General features: G+C 35.8%; 2 protein-coding genes and 1 long non-coding RNA gene across 4 annotated transcripts; all 3 read right to left on the bottom strand.

The window, feature by feature from the left end:
* Positions 1 to 646: 646 nt before the first annotated feature.
* On the bottom strand, positions 647 to 19,758 carry LOC114293770 (uncharacterized). The gene is made up of 2 exons (XR_014331085.1): positions 19,306 to 19,758; positions 647 to 1,022 (listed from the first exon to the last, which is right to left on the bottom strand). It is a non-coding gene; the product is annotated as an uncharacterized LOC114293770 (long non-coding RNA).
* On the bottom strand, positions 5,294 to 10,513 carry LOC145791205 (serine/threonine-protein phosphatase 7 long form homolog). 2 transcript variants are annotated; one of them, XM_082871484.1, is made up of 4 exons: positions 10,397 to 10,513; positions 9,622 to 10,287; positions 8,817 to 9,542; positions 5,294 to 8,725 (listed from the first exon to the last, which is right to left on the bottom strand). In XM_082871484.1, the coding sequence occupies exons 1-3, from the start codon at positions 10,496 to 10,498 to the stop codon at positions 9,315 to 9,317; spliced, it is 996 nt and encodes a 331-aa protein (XP_082727610.1). In that variant the 5' UTR covers positions 10,499 to 10,513; the 3' UTR covers positions 5,294 to 8,725; positions 8,817 to 9,314. The 2 variants fall into 2 exon arrangements, with proteins under 2 accessions (XP_082727610.1, XP_082727609.1); XM_082871483.1 differs by lacking the exons at positions 9,622 to 10,287; positions 10,397 to 10,513 and having other exon boundaries at positions 8,817 to 9,346.
* LOC145791204 (uncharacterized) lies at positions 11,126 to 15,431 on the bottom strand. Its single transcript, XM_082871482.1, has 3 exons — positions 12,960 to 15,431; positions 11,804 to 12,834; positions 11,126 to 11,703 (listed from the first exon to the last, which is right to left on the bottom strand). The coding sequence occupies exons 1-3, from the start codon at positions 14,142 to 14,144 to the stop codon at positions 11,262 to 11,264; spliced, it is 2,658 nt and encodes an 885-aa protein (XP_082727608.1). The 5' UTR covers positions 14,145 to 15,431; the 3' UTR covers positions 11,126 to 11,261.
* Positions 19,759 to 21,447: the final 1,689 nt, after the last annotated feature.

The following is a 21,447-nucleotide window of genomic DNA, read 5'->3' as shown; positions in this document are numbered from 1 at the left end:
CCATTTGCCCATCAATTAGGTCCAAATGTACATGAAAATATGACCCTCAAAAAAATAAAAACAAAACAAAATGACTTTTTATTATTAAAGTGATACACCACATATGAAGTATGATCGTAATTTATTATTCTTAAAAATTACCCTTAGTGCTGTGTTTGACAAGTGTTAAATTTTAATTTGTCGAACATTTCATCATATGATATCTAACTTTAATATCACATCATTAGGGATGGTTTAGGAGTGCTAAATTATTAGCTAGATGTACTATATAATCTTTCCTAAAATGGATAACTTGTAATATAACCCCTCCTTGAACGAAAGGCCAAGCCCAGAGAATATTCAATTTCACGGAACACTAACAAGTCTATATCAATAAATGTATCAGTTAAAATACACGATTTGTATGTGAATTTCACCACTTGATGTGATATTCACTTAACATCATCTCTAGTTAATGTGTTTGTCGTTATGTTTGTCATTGTTTCCAATATTATTGTTTCACTTTACATCCCTAATCAAAGTTATACTTCATAGCTTTAGAACATAAACAATTTAACCAAAACAACTTACCAACCACCTAGATCTAGGGTACACCAATGGCAATAGCACCAGTAAAATTCTCATTTGGAATGAAAATTACAATAAATTAGGTGAACAAAAAGGCCTTCTTACACACTTTCACTTCTTGAAATACATATCAAACCAATATGTATATATATACACACATATGAAAGCATGAGATAACAAGGAGGAGCACAACACAGCCCCACAATCACAAAATTTCAGTGACAAAGAAGCTTAGACTTGAAAGGTGAAAACTTGAGAGAAGTGTGGTGGAAATGGAAATATATATCTATATATATAGTAGTAGTAGTAAGTAATAATTAGCCAGAGTAGATGTGAACGCCGATGGCAATGAGGAAGATGGTGATGAGGCCGAAATAGATGACCGTGTCAACAAGTATGGAGATGCCGCTGGTTTGCATGTTCGCGAATTGTACCAATGCATCCTTCCCCGGTATCTGAAACAACAGTCCCGGTGTCAACAGCACGAACAGCACCACCGCTATCACTACTGGTCCCCAATCTGCCATCTCTCTCTCTCTCTCTCTCTCTCTCTCTCTCTCTCTCATTAAGCTTCTCTATTGTGTGTATGATGCATGTATATGTATATAGAAAGATGGAGGGATTGAAGAAAACAAAAGAAAAAATAAAAGAGGTAGGAAAACAGTTGGAAAGTTGAGAATAGTTGAAAGAGATTTTGGGGGCAAGAAATGGAATCAGAGGGGATTATATGGACAATGGAATGGACATATGCTAAAGCGATGCGATGACAATAATTATTAAGTAATCAATAATTATTTTTCATTGCTTAATCTCGTGCAAATCTTCTGCAATATTCAAATTCATGTCCAATACAAGAATTAATGGATTTTTCCATTCTTATTTTATTAGTTTCTTTGTCAATTTTTTTCCTCATTGTTGTTGATGTTTACTGGTTTTCTCATTAAGCTTGTATGTTGGTTGATAGAGGCCACTATGGTGGGCCATTTCCCAATATAAGCCATTTTTGTATCGTATTTCCAAAACTAGGCCAACTTCTGACGGAATTCCAAAACTAGGTTAAAACGCTATTACTATTCGCGCTTTCACTGTTAGGAGCGTAAAAGTAGGTGAACAGTAAAATCGCGTTTACAAATAGCGACTTTGATTAATAAGTCGCTATTACAAATAGCGCTTCTAGGGTTATTTTTTTCCCAATAAAAAACGCTGTTCTTAACAGCGCTTTTCACACAAATTTTTGTTGCAAAAAAACGCTATTATCAATAGCGATTTTAACAAAAACAAATTCCCCAAAAAACGCTGTTTATAGTAGCGATTTTAACATAATTTTTTTTGCAGAAAAAACGCTATTCATAATAGCGATTTCAGTTAAAATTTTGTTCCAAAAAACGCTATTCCTAATAGCGATTTTAACAGAAATTTTTTTTTTACCATAAACTTTGTTGGAATAAAACGCTATTTTCAAGATAAAACAAAAGGAAAAAACATAAAGCAATTATCATGTTAAAATATGTTTTTTTTTTTCTTTTTTTTGTTTAGAATGTGTAATTCATAAATTTTACATAATATGAAAAAAAACCTCTTCTCATATATTAATTTTACATACTATTTTTCATATATATAATTTCAAAATCATATTCATGTAGATTATTGAATTTTTTTTGGGAAAATTTTACATAGCGATTTAGCTATTATAAAAAATGTAATTAAAGCTCATTTAGCTATTATCAATAGTATATTAATTTTACATAGCGATTTTTCATTATTTCATAGCGAATTGTTTCAAGTTAAATGAGCTTTAATTACATTTTTTTAATTACATTTTTTTGGGAAAATTTTTTTTGTTAAAATCGCTATTGTTTTACAAAATGTAATTAAAAAAAAATTTTCGTCTTCACTAAAGTTGTTTTCATGTAAAATATTTTTTTGCTTATTGTTTTGTGTAATTAATTATTTTTTTTTCGCTTTACTAAAGTCGTTTTCATGTAAATTTTTTTTTTCTTTTGTCTTTATTTTGGGTTGGAATGTGTTATTTTGAAAATTATTTTGGCTTTACGAAAGCCGTTTTCATTTAAACATAAATATATATTTATTCTTTTGTTTTGGGTTAGAAGGTGAGAATGTAATTCAGAAAATCAGTTTAGTAAACCAGTTTAGTAAAACCGTTTTGTACCCGTTTTCATTTAAATTTATTTTGTTATGGGTTAGAATGTGATATGCATGCTGTACAGTTCGAAGCACACCCACACATTGTGCAACTCGACGAGCAACGACGAAGGGTGAGACGCGAAGACCACCGCGGAGTAGGCCAAGAAGACAAAGGCCACAGCGAGAGCTCCTAAAATAAATTTTCTCAACATTTTTGTAATAATACTTAATACATAATATACGAAGTCAGTACTTTACAAAATACTCTTACGGGTATGAAAACAACATAACTGAAGTTGCAAATGTAATAGTTTTCAGTTACGTAGGTAGTACAGACATAATTCTCCCACAAAAATACATTATGGACACCATGAACTGAACACACATTACATACATCCTGGACACTCTTAACTGAACACACAATACATAAACATAACAGTTAGATAGAGAAACACCTAATTCATGACCTAATATTGCATATTAGTAGCCGTAACATTTGACAGACACAATACATATACATAAACATAAACTTAAACATAAACATAACATAACATAACAGTTATACTTACTCTAACACAGACATTACATATTAATGGAAGTTGTTATATTGCCGAAGTGTAGACATTAACACCTAATTCGCGCTTAAATCGGCAGGTGGCTCAGAATCTGAACAATCCGAAAGCTCAGCGTCAGAGACAAGTTCAGGATCCTCCATGATAGCCTTGATAGCCGCAACATTTGGTTCTGTTTTGTTCTTCTGGGCATCCTTCTTAAGTATGAGTAGCTGCATATCGCGGGCCAATCTACGACCCATTTGAGAAATCTCACGTTCTAGTGTTTGACATAGTCGATCAACATTATCAGGATCTTCCTTTTGGATCTCAACAGAACGTGCTTTTGGCACCTTCAGTCCTCTTTCCCGACATAATCTTTCGTTTTGCACTCGCTCTATAAATAGTGCGGGCCACTTAAGAAGTCTAGCCTTTGCATAACCATATCCTGTTTGATTTTCTGATGGATCCTCCACCAAACCACATGGATCTCGATAGTACTTGGGCATGACGAAATGTCGCTTCCCAAACCTATCATGATAAGCACAAGAGGCATCCAAGAAAGGAAATGGTGTTTCATCTTCAGCATCGCCACTTCCCCTTCCCCCTCCTCGTCGTGAACTTTCACCCCTTTGCAAGTTCCTACCACCTCTGCGACCCCCACTCCCTCCTATGAACCATGTAGCCATGCTAATTTTTTAAAACAAATGAATAATAATTTCGTAGGGCGAAATGAGTTGTAAGGTTGTGTCTTCACCTTGAGTTGTAAGGTTGTGTCTTCACCTTTACTCGTTTATATAGTTGATTATGAACGGATAAATGAGAATCCCACATATATGCATGCTGACTGTAAGGTAAATCAGTAGATTCACTGTTGCCATGTGACTTTCTAAATTGAGAATCCCACATATATCAATACGAGATGAGTTATCACTGTAACAAAAAAGTCGAGCAAAAAATGGAGAAAACCAAAGCATGTGGACCAAGTCACATCACTTCACAATCCATCTGCATATACGAACAAAATAAGGGCATGGTGACTGTAAGGTAATTCAGTGAATTCACTGTTGCCATGTGACTTTCTAAGTTGAGAATCCCACATATATCAATAATAGATGAGTTGTCACTGTAATAAAAAAAATCGAGCAACAAATCGAGGAAACCAAAGCCTGTGCACCAATTCACATGACAAAGACCATCCATCTGCATATAAGGACAAAATAAAGGCATGCTGTTGTTAACAGATGACAAAGAATCTCACATATATCAATAACAGATGCGTTGTAATAAAAAAAATCGAGCAAAAAATCGAGAAAACCAAAGACTCTGCACCAAGTCACATGACTTCACAATCCATCTGCATATACAGACAAAATAAAGGCAGGCTGACAATAAGGTAAATCAATGAATTCACTGTTGCCATGTGACTTTCTGAGTTGAGAATCCCACATATGTAAATAAGAGATGAGTTGTGACTGTAATAAACAAATCAATAAAACCGAAGACTGTGCACCAGGTCACATGACTTCACAATCTATCTGCATATACTGACAAGTCTCTCCACGATTTGACTACTCAATGTGTGAAAAAATGAAGGTCATGAAGCTTACGACCCGCTATTTGTATTTCATTGAAAAGTATGACTATTTGAATTGTTCTTGTCATTTGGGAAGCTATTCACCGACCTACCTGTTATGTTTTATGTGTTGTTGAAGGCGGTAGTTCGATTCACCGAGTTTAGTTTTTTGTCAACCCCTCATTCATTACCGGAGTCATAATTTTTACTGGACTTTCAATAATTGTAAGGTGACTCTTTCTTCTTTCCTGATGGAGATTGAAATTCGTTGTGATTTCATCCCTATTTCAGCAGCCCCAGTTAAGGGAACCTTTTCTCCGAGTTGCCTGATCTATTTTATGTGTTTTAAGTATTCACATAATTGAACATACATTAATCCATTAATTAATCCAGAACATTCATGAACAAATTGCAATTCAATAAAGAAAGTCATGAACTCATAAATGTGTACTTATAAATGTAGGTATTTCATAAACTTCAGGTGCATAACAAAAATACTTGAAATACATCCGTACGTTACACCAACAACAACGTTGTCTTACACTCCAGGAACGAACATATGAAAGATAACGGTGTTTGATTTCTTATTCATCATCTGACATGTAGTAGTCAGAGAGATATTTTTCATTGTTGAAGACATTATTTCGCTCAACCATTGTCAAATCTCTGTTGCTTGCTTCTGCCATTTCAGTGGCTAGCTGAAGCATGAAATGTCGACATCTCCGCATCAACATCCTGTTGTTCTCCTTCTTAATTCTGCTAACTGCTTTTTCATAGTCACTCACATTTCGTCTAGCCATGGTCAATGAACGACGATGAGGTACCGGTGCCCCAAAGTTACGTAGATCATTATACAATCCTTCTTGCTCCGTTACCCTGAACGCCCATTCTGCTCGGATACCAGCATAATAATCCTTCGGACTTGAGTACTTTTCGCTCTTGTAGTCATACATAAATGGAGGTAGCAGCCACACTTTCGGATTTCTTTGCTGGCGTGAACTTCCTGCACCTCTTGAAGACATTGTTAATAAAATTAAAAATAATAATAATAATAGTAATTGTATATCTATTACTATTGTTATGCCTTCAACAAACATCATACTGGGGTATTTATAGACATGATAGTGGTGCTAGGGCACTATGGAATAAGTGATACACGTGATATTATTTGATGTTGTTCATTTCATGTAATTTTGATTACCCGTGACTTTGTGTACCTGTGATGTAGTCACGGATGTGGTTGTAAGATAAAATAATAATTGTAGGCTATAGAATCACAATGCTATCCCTTCATATTCGAGCAGTGCGTTGTCAAATAAAACAAAATGCAGTGAGTTGTCACATCTGCACATGAAACTATTTTGTCATGCTTACTTTTGTAATACAATAAGTACTCACTTGGAATTGACGATTTCAGTACGTATAAGTGTTTTCGAGAAATTATAAATCAAATCGAAAAATGAAATTTTCTTTGTATTCAAGTAATATTGTTCATAAACTATCATTGTTTTTCTCACCAACATAACAAAATGGTCACCTGCTAGGTAAACACGATTGGAACGTTGGTGCCTATATTTTATCTTATTTTCAGTTAAAGAACTTCACAGTCATCCGATTTTTATTGTCATTACACAATCGTCCATCATATTTTTTTACCAACATAATAGCATTTCTGCTTCTTTTCACAGTCATAATAATGTGACTTAGATGAATTCTGAAATGTGCGGAAAAAACAAAGCATGTAAGTTGCACTGCAGAAGTCACATGCATCACGTAATGTCAAGAAACAAGTCACAACGTATACAAGCATGGCAAAGTAAGAAAGTCACATGCATTACTGCATCACTGCATAAAGTGACATGCAGCATTGCATCACTGCACAAAGTCACATGCCTCCTACGTACTGTGCCCATTGCAATTATGCACAAAGTCACAGGCATCGCTGCATCTTCGGCACAATAGCCGATGCTACAGGCCGTTGATTCGTTCATGACTGCACAAAGTCGAGTCCTGACAGCCGTATCCACTGGATAAGGTCAGTGGCATGCATGTGATCGAACAGGAAATTGCATACACACAGGTACCATGTGTGTATATGGTATAAATATCGTAGCATACCACAACAAAAGTTTTACAGCTATTTCTACCGATATGATCATGACATATACGGTGGTTGATCTATATTCAGCAATGGGTCGCTATTGGGTTGCAGATGGAGATGAATTTCAATACCCATTAAATCCAAATTTGCGTTACTCACGTGCCACCGTCAATACCATGAGAGCTGAGTGGGAATTTCGCAAAACTCGAGCAAACGTTCTCGTTGAGCTATGCCGTGAAGTTAATCTTAAATTTCCTCGCCGGTTAGCCATGCGTATGCCAACTGACACTCCACAGTTGTTGCAAAGGGCATTGCATCGTATCCGCGACGAGGTTAATCGCATGACACAACGTTTGCAGAGGTCTGAACTAATGAAGACCGCAAATGAGCGTGCCGAAGATGGGTTAATGGATGATGCACACCAGTACTACGCCTGGAGCATGGATGTTATGTATGAATCTGATATTGAGATGTCAGATGATGATGATAATGAATGAAATTGTTTGGATGAACGCCCAGGGCATTTCTGTAATGCATGCAATTTGTAATGCTTATCCATGACTTATCAATAAAACGAGATATTTCAATTATTTTTAGCCTTCAACGAACATTTTTTTTATAGCTTCTTTACACATTTTGTTCAAACCAAACGCGTTTGTAATTTATGTTCTCCTAAATTACGGATAATGAGAGAGGGGTAGAGATGTGAAACAGATTTGTGTGATTCATCAATATAAATAAGAATAAAAAATTGTGAAATGATAATTGCGAATAAATAAGTATGACACTTACATCAGCTGTACAAGTTTGACACATACAAACAAAAAAGAAAAAAATAAAAAAACCTATATAGTCCATATCGCAACCGCTAATGCCCTAACCTGCCCCCAGTCCCACAACCCCGACCGTGGATCTCCCTCCTCGGTCTCCTACGGTAGACTCTCTGAATATCTGGCACTCTCTCCCCTGCATGCTGCCCTCCACTGACTGCCTGCGGAGCCTGTGAGTGTGAGTGTGACCCCCCCTCTCCTGCATCTGATGCCCCTGATCCTGCCTGTGCCTGTAGATCATATACTGCTGTGAGCTGTGAAACTCCCACTCCCTCGTCTGGTGCAACTGTATCACGATCTGCAGCTCGACCACGACCTCTGCCTCTGCCCGCACCCCGACCTCGGCCGCGACGTCCCCCACGACCATAACCTCTCCCTCGCGCTCTGGGGGGGGCTCAATATGGCCCTCATCATCAATGTGTGAGATGTCAGTGAGAACTGCATCATGTGTACTCCTGGGCGCGGTCGAAGTAGTCCCCATAAAAGCAGGTGATAACTGGGTGGGTGGGGTAGCAACATCATGCATGAACGGGGGGGCGGTCGAAGTACTCCCCAGAAAAGTAGGATGTAACTGGGTGGGTGGGGTAATAACATCATGTATGAAGCGGGGCGGTGACCAATCAGGGTCAGGGTCAGCATGCTGGGTAAGATGTACGTGTGGGGAATATGGAGAAATGTATGGGGTATCATGTGGTGGGGTGCCTGAAGTCGAAGGACCTGCTGTGGCTGGCGCTGAACTGGAAGGCACTGACGTGGACGGGACTGATGTGTCTGGAGCAGCTGCTGCAGTGTGTACACCGTAGTCCCCAAAATGCAGACGATCTACCCGATGGGCATGCTGGATCCCCTCGTACAATAACTCTCTGATCTCTACAAGGGCCTGCAGACCAAGCTGTCCATCACGTCTGAAAATAGCATCCTCAGCCAAGTGATATGACCTCCCAGCTCGAACCACCTGTCAAAAAAATAGATATATTAGGCTATAGTTGACTGAAAATAATCAATTATGATATTAACAATTATCGGAGATATAGTACGCTACTCACCAATGACTCGAGAGAAGGCCCAACTCCCTGATATCCGTCCTCGGACAGGTGGCTCGGATTACCGACAAGTAGGTGTGTATGTCGCCGATACCACAACATGTAAGGGTCGGGAGAGGGGAGGACCCCATCGCTCCAGTCAGCCTGTACAATAGTGTCGCGACGGGCATCCCACAACTGTATGTATCGCATATGATGCTGACTCCAGTCAGTGCTGCCTCGGCCACGTCTATCCGTCGCATGCAACCGCCACTCGGTGTCACATCGATCCGGCACGGGCTGGACCCGACCAAACTGTCGGAGGACACGATCAGGGAGATGCCACTCAACCACGTCATAACAAATGAGTGGTACTCTCGCCATCCATATATCCTCACCTAGGCGGCAGTAGTCTGGGAGCGTGTGCAGGACATCAGCATAAGGCTGCCAGATAAACTACAATAACGACAAGTCTATTAAAAATCGGTCATAAACGTATACAGTCCATATGACAATTAAAATTTAGGTATATAAATTTGATACCTCGCCGTCTATCATCCGGTCAAGCTGGTCTCTATACACGACCACTACGTGGGTCGATACGACCTCGTGGCTCATGTCAACCCTCCATCGGCTACCTCGAGGTCCGGCCGGCATCTGCATGTCTCCCTGCCCGATGGGAACCTCACCAGGAGCAACTACTTGCCGCCTAGCCGGGGCAATGCGAATCAATCTCTCCCACGCCCAAATCTGCAATAGTTTGAACGCAATTACAATACTGATATATGCCATACAATATGAATTGACATGTAATAAAATTCTTACTAACCTGTAGCAAGACAAGGGGTCCTCCGATCTGAGTCACACCCACCTGAGTGGCTCGACATAACATCCTATACAAGCATGCCAAAGCCGCGGCGCCCCAGCTGTACTGGCCGATGACGTCAATGTCTCTCAACAGTGGCAAATACATCAGCTTGAGCAGGTTCTGTGACTTATCAGGGAGAAGTACCCCCCCAATAAGCCACAGAATATATGCTCGCGCATGCTGCTGTACTAACTCATCTGCAGCATCATCTGGAAAATCGCCCTGAAAATGCTCCGACAGCCACCTCACCCTCACTCTACCTGCCTGTAAGTCTGCAGGTGTAGGTGCTACTCCCAATAGCTCAGCACATAGCGCTATCCACTGCTCCGTCGTCAATGATGGGTCAAGTCCAGTAACTGCTCGCCCATCAATCCGTAGACCGTATAGGACAGATACGTCCTGCAATGTGACGGTGGCCTCACCGGTCGGGAAATGAAATGTATGAGTCTCTGTGCGCCATCTCTCGACGAGAGCAGTAATGAGTGGGTGGTCCAGTCTGATATGGCCTATACGATATACACCATAGAATCCCGCGCGTAGTAGACACTGCAAGACTCTATGGTGCAATGGACGATCCCACAGGCCGGAATCTCCCCGTCGGCATGCCACCACGGTGCGTGACTGGTCCTGCATAACAGAATGAGTATTTTAAATTATAGCATTATCAAGGAAATGAAAAACAAAATGCAGTGTATTTTCATTGTACGCGTAAAGTCCAACAAACGTTATTGCATACCGGGTCCTCCCATATACTGTCAGCCCGATGTGGATGACTAAAAAGGGGGACCTCATCAGGTAGATGTGCCATGAAGCCTGTACAGTTGAAAAACAAATACATTTTGACAAACTGTATTGGTGAGCATGTAATTTAACTATATCAATTAAGCTGAAATTATTATGTACATGACGACTTGAAAAATAAATGTGGTCGATTATTTTAAAAGTATAAATTTGTGTGCCATTAACTAAAATCAAAAGTTTGCATATTATGTGCCCATTAAATATGATAAACAATTCAACATAACCTATCGTTATCTATGCTTCAGACTAATATAAAAATCTTTTACAAAGTCATTTTACGATATCAGTTACATAAGCTTAATAATGACCAATAACATGTGGATAGTTTTTGTATGTCAATATTTACAAACAAAATGGAATGATCAATTTTTTTTTTTCAAAACTTCATTATTGATTTTGGCATATTTGACATAACGTCATTATTGATTTTGACATATTTGACAAAATTCGTTACATTTATGGCATATTCGACAACTTCATTATTGATTTTGTAATTTTTGTTTTGCAATAAAATAAAAAATTTGTAAATTACGTACATGTAATTCACAAAATTCTGTAATAAACATTTTCAATGAAGTAGAGAATAAAAACTATGATAGTTGTAAATTTCGTCAAGCAAATAAAACAATTACAATATATAAAGAATTAAACAACAGAAATGATATATTACAAATAAAAAATGTTCTATTACATGTATGGCCCCGTTTACAAATAATGAATTACAAAAGAAAATAAAATGATCTATTACAAATAAAGAATTACAAAAAGATCTATTACAATATGTAAGTATTACATAGTCTTCATCGACCAAGTCGCGCCGGACATGTTCGCCTGTCATGACCTGTCTGCTGGCACTCACTGCAACGAGCGGTCAAACGCCTATCTGATATGTCCATCTCATTCGGAATACGAGACATAGATGCACGACCCCGTTTCACTTGTCGCAGACGCAGTACATTAGGCATTAAAGTCCACTGCGGATCAGCCCAATAATCTTGATGCGGTATTGGATTGAATTTAGTTTCCCAAACTCTAATGTATACAGGAAGCCTATATACTGGATCAACGTACTCGAATGGATTGTCACCGCATTCAGACATTACAGCGAGCATATGAGAACATGGATAGTGTCGTATCTCATATTTCCCACAACTGCACGTGGGTTGATTCATCCGCACAATTTGTGTATTGCGACCTCGTCCATGGCGAAAAGATGTTTGCACCTCAAACACGCGGCGTGGCCTATAAAAAAATTATAGTAGAAACTAATGAAGTTCATGTTTTTAGGTGTAGTTAAATTGACAACATAATAACAATAATTTAATTTATATTACAAACTAACCTGTCATATGATATCAACTTGAAAGTATTTGCCCTTGCGATGCCATCCTCAATAGTTTTTTGCATCTGTCTAGGGTATTGGAACTCATTTCGTACATCTAGTTCAGCTTGGGCTCCCATCTCGTCAAAATATTTTACAAGCCGCCGAAATGTAAATTCTACCATAGCTGAGATAGGTAAGTTCCTTGCACCTTTCAAGACGCTATTGAAGCACTCTGCATCATTGCTAGTCAATACCCCCCAGCGATGCCCACCGTCATACGAAAGGGCCCACTCCTCAGGATTCATCTTGTAAACCCAAGTGATGGCTTCTTGGTCAATAGCCTGTATTTGTTGTAAGTAACCATTACACTTTCGTCGTTGATGAGCACTTCCTGCTTTCCATAGAAGTTGTTTCAGCTCCTTATTTCTGAACGTAGTGTTAAAGTTACTACAAACATGTCGAAGGCAGTGCCGATGATATCCAACAAATTGGAGCGAGGGATTCAACCAATGCCGCCTCACAGCAGCTAAAATACTCTCAGCTCGATCGGATATCAAAGTCACTCCCTGTCGGTCCATGACAATATGTTCCTTGATATTTGAAATGAAGAACGACCAAGACTCCAAACTCTCCTTGTCGACAACAGCAAATGCAAGCGGTAGTAGTTTGCCATTGGCGGTGACAATCGTTGCTACAAGCAACACACCAGTGTATTTCCCGTATAAGAATGTACCATCTATGGTTATAACAGGCCTACAATGTCTGAATCCATCGATGACGGGTTTGAAAGACCAAAAAACAAAGTGGAAAACGGGCATAATGGTTGTATTTCCGGTATATCTATGCTTCCATTGCACGATGGTACCAGGATTAGATGTTTGTAATGCATACATGAATTTAGGCAACATCATATATGATTCATCCCAATCTCCGAATACCATTCGAATTGCCTTTGCCCTTGCATGCCACGCCTTCTTGTAATGTATAGTATAGTTCATGGATTTTTTTATGTCTTCGATGACATTCTTAATGGGCATATCAGGTTCGTTCTGCATACAACAATACCTATGAGTCAGATTATTTTGGTGTGAACACTTTAAAGACACAATTTTGGTGTGAACACTTTAAATGAACAATGTGTATATAAATGTAAACATTTATTTTGTATACTCACCGCAACTTGTCCCAAAAGATGAGAAGCAATGTAACTGGAGCTAATATTTGTGTGGTCCCTATTCGTTCGTGGGTATAAACAATGGTGAGGACCCCTATACTGCTTTATTTCAAAAAGCCCATGTCTCTTACTAAGAGATGCACGCAACCACCATCTACAGTCGTGCTTGCAAGCACACACCCAAACGTCTCGCTTGGAGGTTACGACTTTGTACTCTCGATTATTTGTTGCATGGTACAATTTGACAGCATGTACGAGTTGCTTCTTATCAACGAAAACCATCCCTTTGTCCAACTCTGGATTTTCAGCATTCCAGATTCGGTTACGGGGAACGACATCGCGGTTACTAATGTCAAAATCACCACCCATGTGAATGTTTTCAAAGAAAGGGATTTCAGGTCTAGGTGGAATGGGGGCATTCTGAATATCAACGGGAGCGTCGACATCATCTTCTTCATCATCATCATCATCTGATCCGCCCAATAAATTTTCTTCATCACACATTTCATTCTCATCATTGTCTAGGGCGACATCAGGACCGTACATGTCACTATCAGCAAACTGCACAAAATTAACCGTTTCAGCCATATTACCAGCAACTTCAACTGGAGTCGTATGATGGCTATAGGTGGGCACATATTGGGTGTTATTGTGAAATTCAGTCTCGTATCCACCATGTGAACTTGATTCTCCACCATGGCCATGAAATGTCTGTTGTGTGTAGCCAGCTGCATAACATTCATTTGATTCATACATAGGAGACTGAAATGCTGTCGTGTCAACCCCATGTGTCAGCAATGTAGTGAACGGATGCGATTCCATCTGTGTTACATTCGGAAGATTCTGTACAACCTCTTTCTGAATGTACACTTCCAAACAATTTGGTGGTTCGAAATTTCCACCGATACTTAAAACGGTGTTCAACGCCTCATCGTCATTTATCGGTAATATTTTGTATTTGCTGGTTGCTTGCCACTGGCGATAAGGATATCTACATTTGAAGATCAATCGGACTGTTTCCCCGTAACTTGCGACCTTGGACATAAACATCTCCTCCAAATTGCCAAGTGTGGTGCCAAGTTGCACCATATATATCCCTTTCGGCTCAGCATCATATGACACACCTTCATCGGGATCCCGAATTATGTTTCCCCCCCAGTAAAAGATAATTGGAACAGTTGCCATATACTTGCTTCAATGAAACAATAAATATTAAAATATCAACAATATACATATATTGAATTGTACTTGTAAAATAAACATTAAAATTTGCAGAAGCCACAAATAAAAGCAACCCTCTAATTTTTTATCAATTTATATTTTCCAGGGTTGAAGGAACTGTAGAGGTGAAACATTAATTCAATTTCTATTTTGTCAACTATATATTTGTGTCTCAACTTGATTATTACTTTTTATTCAATAATCTTGTTCACTTATTTTTATTCGTATAACAGAACAGCTGAGATTTCATCTATACGTGGAGTTACATATTGTGTCTCATTTACTTCGTATGTGAAGACTCTTATCTTTTCAACGTGAATGTTCTTTGTTGTCATTGCTCTATTGTCTTCATCTAAAAAACACATAACAAGAAGTATACATGTTGTCTTAATTCTTTCGAATTAGTGGCGAAAAATAAAATAGGTTGACAGATATTTAGTAGAGGGTGACGCGATTGATTTGGACAATATAAAATACAGGGTGCAAACATTGAGAGAGATTTTTTTAACCTGGTGATGTAATTGTTCAGATTTATGGAAAATATAAGTTAATTTGATTTGCTCCAACTTGTGCCATTACGGACCTTAATGACAAAGTTATTTCCTATGTGAACTAGTAACCCTCGTCCATTTTGTAGAGGGCATAGAGGCTTTCTTATAAAATTAAAACAACAAACTGATTTTGGATCATTTTGGATTGTTCTGAAAAGTAAGAAAAAAATTAAATTTATTTACTCCTTTTTTTTCTTACACATACAAAAACAACAAAATTATTACAGAGATAATTTATAATGGCCAAAAATTAGAGATAATTAAATTGAAGTTGGTGGTTAAATGTATGGACTACATTTTGGACAGTTATCCATGTGAATCTATCGGGCCATCCGTACCAATTATTTGGTATTACAAAATACATGCTTACCCATCAACGTGCCAATTTTTTTTTTTCCCTTCTTACGTACGAAATTGCTACGGACTATTAATTAAAATAATTTATTACTCTTTTCATGCATATATGTCTGCACACCTCTATGGACAGAATAATTATGATATTTGCTTCCGCCAACCCCTAATTTTGTAAATCTATTTAAGTGGCCTTCGGTAATCTTAGGATTACTGGCCGGTCATACCTATAGTAGCGAGTTTGGGTCGTGATAGAGTGGTATCAGAGCACGAGTTGATTATTTGAAGTGTTTCCATGTTGGATCATTTTGGATCGTTCTGAAAAGTAAGAAAACTTGATTTTGGATCATTTTGGATCGTTCTGAAAAGTAAGAAAAAAATTATATTTATTTACTCCTTTTTTTTCTTACACATACAAAAACAAAAAAATAATTACAGATAATTCAATTGAAGTTGGTGGTTAAATGTATGGACTACATTTTGGATAGTTATCCATGTGAATCATATTTTGGCTGCTTGACCCCAAATATGACCCCAAATATAGTGAAATAAACCAAACGAAATTAAACCAAATTTTTTTTTTTTAAATCAAATACAGTCAAATTTAAATATTTTCAGAAACCAATAAAAATATTTCTTTTCAATAAAATAGAGTCAAAATTAAATATTTTGATAAACCAATAAAAATATTTCTTTTTAATAAAATAGAGTCAAAATTAAATATTTTGAGAAACCAATAAAAATATTTCTTTTTAATAAAATATAGTCAAAATTAAATATATGAATTTCGGATTTTTTAATCGCAATTCTTAATTAAAAAAAATTACTTTTAAAACCCTAATTTCCTTTTAATTCCTCTTCACAAGAAAAAAAAAACAATTTCCAATTCAACAAATGTACGTTGGTTTATTCAATATTCAAAATATAGACATTTTCATTCACAAACAAAATTTAAAAATTCTAATTCCTGATTTGAAATTTAAAAATATAAACATTCAAAATATTCAAATTTATTCAAGATTCAAAATATTTTTCTTTTGGGTCCAATGCCAGTGGTGCAATACATAGTAATTCATGGGTGGACATTGGAGATTCTTCTTTCTACTAATAAACCCACTTCGCAAAAGTATGAAACAAAGAACTAGCTTGTTGGTCAAGAGTCTTTTTATAGCTATTTTAGCCCAAACATGACATGCCAAACGAAACCTAAGATTCACAAAAATTAAATTTAGAAGGCATAACACTATTTACATACATCCTAAAATTATATATATTACAGCTAAATTAGCTAATTGCCCAATAGAAATCCAGTCTATGATTTTGCATAATGATGAGTAGCTCTTTCACTTGTTCATGAATTCCCTTCATTTGACTTGATTATGATTGTGTTTGAATCATAACTTTGAACACAGATTAAAAATAAAATAAAATAAGAAAAAAAAAGAAAAGAAAATAAAATAAAATAAAAGAAAATAGAATAACAAATTAGATTTTATTTTACTCACATTTTTCTTTCTCTTAATTCAAACTCAGTTTTAAGAGATTGATTGACTTGACAAATGAGACACTTTCTTAATCAAAGTTGTATTAGATTTATCATTGCAGAATTGATTGTAAAAAGAGAAAAAAATACTCTCTTTTTTTCTTTTTTTTCGGCTGAAGGTTAGATTTGATTTCAAGTTTTTGGTACACCTATTAAAAGACTTGTGAATTAAGTTAATGTGGTCATTTAATGTTGTACCCGAGCCTTGGATTTACCAAGAGAAATAAATAAATTCACCTCATTTTCTTTTTGTCAAGATAAAGAAACATAATCTTAGGGTGTTGTCATTTACTGCATTCCAACAAAAAAATCAAGATTGAGATCTGAGTCGATTTTTTGATATGAGTCGATTTTTTGACAAAAAGGGTTTGTTTGGATATGAGTCGATTTTTTTACTATTTAATTTGGGGCTAAAAAATGTCGTTAGTGATATGTTTTTTTGACTTTTATGAGAGAAAAAATAAAATATTTATGATTTAGATATAACATTTTGTCTTATATGAATAAAATAACTTATTTTATCTTATATGACTATTTCTTTGACTTGAAACCTTGAAATTTGTTTATGTTCATTTTATTTTTTATTTTATTTTTGGGTAGCCCTATTAATATTTTGGTTTTGTTGTAACGGTCCATGAAATTTTGGGATGATCAAATTATATTAAATCTAGCATTTAGTGAATCTTATCACGTTTTCAAGAGATGAGGATATGTAAAATATTTTGATCCTCCATGTAATTCTCTCTCCCTTAAATTAATCAGAGTATACATATGTGACAAAACTTTCCTATTTTTTTTTTTAAAATTTTAATTTAATTTGTTTTTTGGGGTAGGTCATCCATATGTGATCCTAACACATTCAAAACCCAATAAACAAAACCCCTAAATAGTCCCAAAGAAACATGGATCCTTTGTCTCTTGGGTAACACAATGCAGGTCTCGAGTCTTGACCTCTACAATTTCTCCCAAATTAATGACATTTACATGCTTTGATTTCTATTTTAACTATCTTCATTTGTATAGGAGAATGTAAAACATAAATAGAAATAAATATGATGAAACTTAGATATTTTTGTACATAGACAAAAATGTTCTCACATTTGAAATAATGAAATTAACTAATTTATAAAAAAAAACATAACAAAATAAAATGATAGTATCCTCTTGAATAAAAAAACAAAAAACATTAATATTTCATTATAAATAAAATATAAATTTATAAATCATTTAAATAATATTACTTTCTTTATTTGGAAGCTCATTTAACTTGAAACAATTCTTTGAAATAGATTATTGAATTTCACTTACAATTAGATTTTAATCTATTAATTTTATAATATTAGAACCAAAAGAAAATAAAATCCATTCATGCTATAATATTACAAAAAAAATAAAGCATTTCAATTTATTCCAAAAAATAAAAAACCAAATAAATAAAAATACTTTATTTACAAATTATATAATGACAGTATATGTTTCAAATTAAAAATACTTTATTTTGATAAACCAATAAAAATTTCAGAAAAATTCAAAAACTAACCATGATTCCAAAAAATTCAATTTCATTTCAAAACCCTAACATTGACAGAAAAACCCTAACCCGTATGCCAAAAAATTCCAAACCCTAATTTCATAACCACAATGATAAAAACCCTAACACATTTAATAATTCACAAGTAAAACCCTAACATTGACAAAAAAATACAATACAAAACAAACACAAAAAGTAAATACATAAAATTAGGGTTAATGTCATACCACGGAGAGAGACAGACAGCAGAGACAGAGAGCGAGAGCGAGCTGAGATGGAGCGAGAGCAGAGAGAGAGAGAGCGAGCGAGAGCAGAGAGAGGGAGAGCGAGCGAGAGCAGAGAGCAGAGAGAGCCAAAAACCTAAGTCGTATGCAAATGAGGGGGGGTGAGGGGGGGGGGTTTGTTCGTATATATGAGGAGTTTGAAAACGCTGATACAAAAAGCGATTTCATTTAAATGAAATCGCTATTACAAATAGCGTTTTTTGGCAAAAAAAATTTGTACTGAAATCGCTATTAGAGATAGCGTTTTTTCCGGGGAAAATTTTTTCTTAAAATCGCTATTACGAATAGCGTTTTTATTTTAAAAAAAGCGCTGTTAGGAAAAGCGTTTTTAACAAACCCTAGAAGCGCTATTTGTAATAGCGACTTATTAATCAAAGTCGCTATTTGTAAACGCGATTTTACTGTTCACCTACATTTACGCTCCTAACAGTGAAAGCGCGAATAGTAATAGCGTTTTAACCTAATTTTGGAATTCCGTCAGAAGTTGGCCTAGTTTTGGAAATACGATACAAAAATGGCTTATATTGGGAAATGGCCCCACTATGGTTCAGCATAATAGGTTCAAATAAAATATTATAATCAATGAAAAAGTCTACAAATAATGATTATAACAAACGTTAAAAAAAAATGCAATTTTTTCAGGAGTACATATCAAAAGCAACAAAATACAATGCCATAGACATCAAAGATTGACTTGGACAATTTAACAAACACCTTAGGGGCATAATTCAACAACGCATGCAAATCGAAATTCGGAACCAAACAAACCAAATGTTCTAACCAAAGTACATATGAACTTTAACAGCCAACAAGAAGATACAGATGAGAGCGAAGTAGAGCAGGGTGTGGATGAGTATGGACGCACCACTGGTGTGGAAGTTGCCGAATTCAACGGATCTGCTCCGCCCCGGGACTTGAAACAGCAGCCCCGGCGATAGCAGGACGAAGAGCACCACCGCCACGAACACCGGGCCCCAGTCCGACATCTCTCTCTCTCTCTCTCTATAAGTGTGTGTATATACGTTTGTGTGTGGGTATGTTTTTGTGAGGCTCGATCGGGCTAATTGAAGTTGATGATGGGAAGGGTATGAAGTGAAATGGGGTGAAAGGAGAGAGGGCTGTTGTGAGCTGTGTGGAGGGTATATTAGTGAAGCAGAAAAGTAGAAGAGACTATGGTGGGAAGTAAAGAAGGCGAAAAATAGAAGTGGGGACGAAGGTGAGGGAATCAAGTCACCTGGCCACGTTTGTTTGGGGTTACAGGGGGTTGGGAATACGAATGCCTTATTATTAATGGGGTGTTTATTTTAAGGTTGTGTTTGATTAGCGCTGTCTTTGATTGGGGGATTTGGGAAGGAAAATTGAAAGAGAAATGGAAATGAAAGAAAAAGGAGAAAGAATTAATAGAATTCTAAATCCCAACTATGTTTGGTTGTGTTGGTTATAAAATAGAATTGATGTCCTAAAAAGTCTCATATTTCTTTATTTATTTCCCACCCCCTTTCTTTTTCCATATATTTTTTATTATAACCAAACATAAATAGGATTACATTTCTCATTCCTTTTCCAAATCTCACCCCAAAAACCCCAACCAAACACAACATAGAGGATTTGATGAGGGAAATGGAAAGGAAAAGGAAATAGAAAGAAAATGAGAAAGAATTGATAGGATTCGAATTCCAAGCTATGTTTGGTCGAGTTGGGAAATGAAGAAAGAAAGAAGCCTAAGTGAACCTAAAACACAAAAAGTGGGATTGTATTTTTCCCTCACTTTCTTTTCCCTTGTGTTTTCCACTATAACCAAACAAAGAGTGAGATTGTATTTCCTTTTCCCTTTCTATTTATCACACCAAATCCTCCAACCAAACATAGCTTAAGAGATGGGAAGAAAATTATTAATTTCTTGATATTAGTAGTCTCTTTGGAAGGAGGATTAGTAAGGAAGAGACAGAGATGATATTAGAAAAATAGTGAGGGGATTAAATTTTTTTTTTTATATATATTGGGAATTCTTTTTAAAATATTAATGTTTAATTTTTTTTATATTTTTTTATTTGTTTTATTATTTTATATAAAAATAATTTAACAATTCCTCACTATTAATCCCCTCACTATCAATCGCCTCACTATTAATCCCTTTACTAACAATCCCCTCATTATTAATCCCCTCACTATAAATCCCCTTCCATTCTATCTCTGAAAACAAACAGGCCCTTGGATTTGTGAAGTTATCGTTGGGTTGGGATACTGTCACCTGTGCTTCAACGTTGTTGTAAGGTAAATTACAAATATATTTTTTTAGATTTGGTTAAAATATGGATTATTTTTTGTGCTTTAAAAAATTATAAATATTTTCTTGTTAGAATTTTTTATTTAACAGAATTAATTAAAAAAATAAAATTTTTAATTGTTCACGTATATAATAATAAAATTATTTAAATTATTAATTGAAATAAAATTTTAATACTATTAAAAATTATTAATTAATTTAATATTTTATTAATAAAAAACTTATTTATTATGAAATTAAAATTTTAAAAGGCATAATATAACTTTTAAAATTATAAAAAAATAATTTATAATTTAAATAAATTTTAAAAAATGTAATTATAATTTACCTTAAATTATAATTGATGAAAAGTATGGTAACGTGACGTTCAAAAACCAACAAATAATTTTTCTTTGGATTCACTCCCATCGTCCCATATTGCCCTTGTTTTGAGATTTATGTTACATCCGCTGATATGACACCATTATTTTGACTGTTAATGAGGCAAAGAGAGAGAAAATAGAGAGAGAGAGGAGAGATGAAGATCGTGGGCCCACCATTTTAGTAATTCATTTTAAGACCATCTCCAACGATGAATCAAACCCAGCATTAAATTCAAATTTTGATGAAAAACATACTTTTTCAAGCTCCAACCGTTGCACCAGATTGATATCAAAATGAGATTTCAGCAAAAAAAACATCAAACTGAGAACGAGACACAGATTTTACCAAATCACTGTT

This window comes from Camellia sinensis, chromosome 5, assembly GCF_055761805.1.
Source record: "Camellia sinensis isolate YWXY chromosome 5, ASM5576180v1, whole genome shotgun sequence".
Taxonomy (NCBI): domain Eukaryota; kingdom Viridiplantae; phylum Streptophyta; class Magnoliopsida; order Ericales; family Theaceae; genus Camellia; species Camellia sinensis.
Note: the sequence above shows the minus strand (reverse complement) of the source record. Positions and strands in the feature narration are given on the sequence as shown.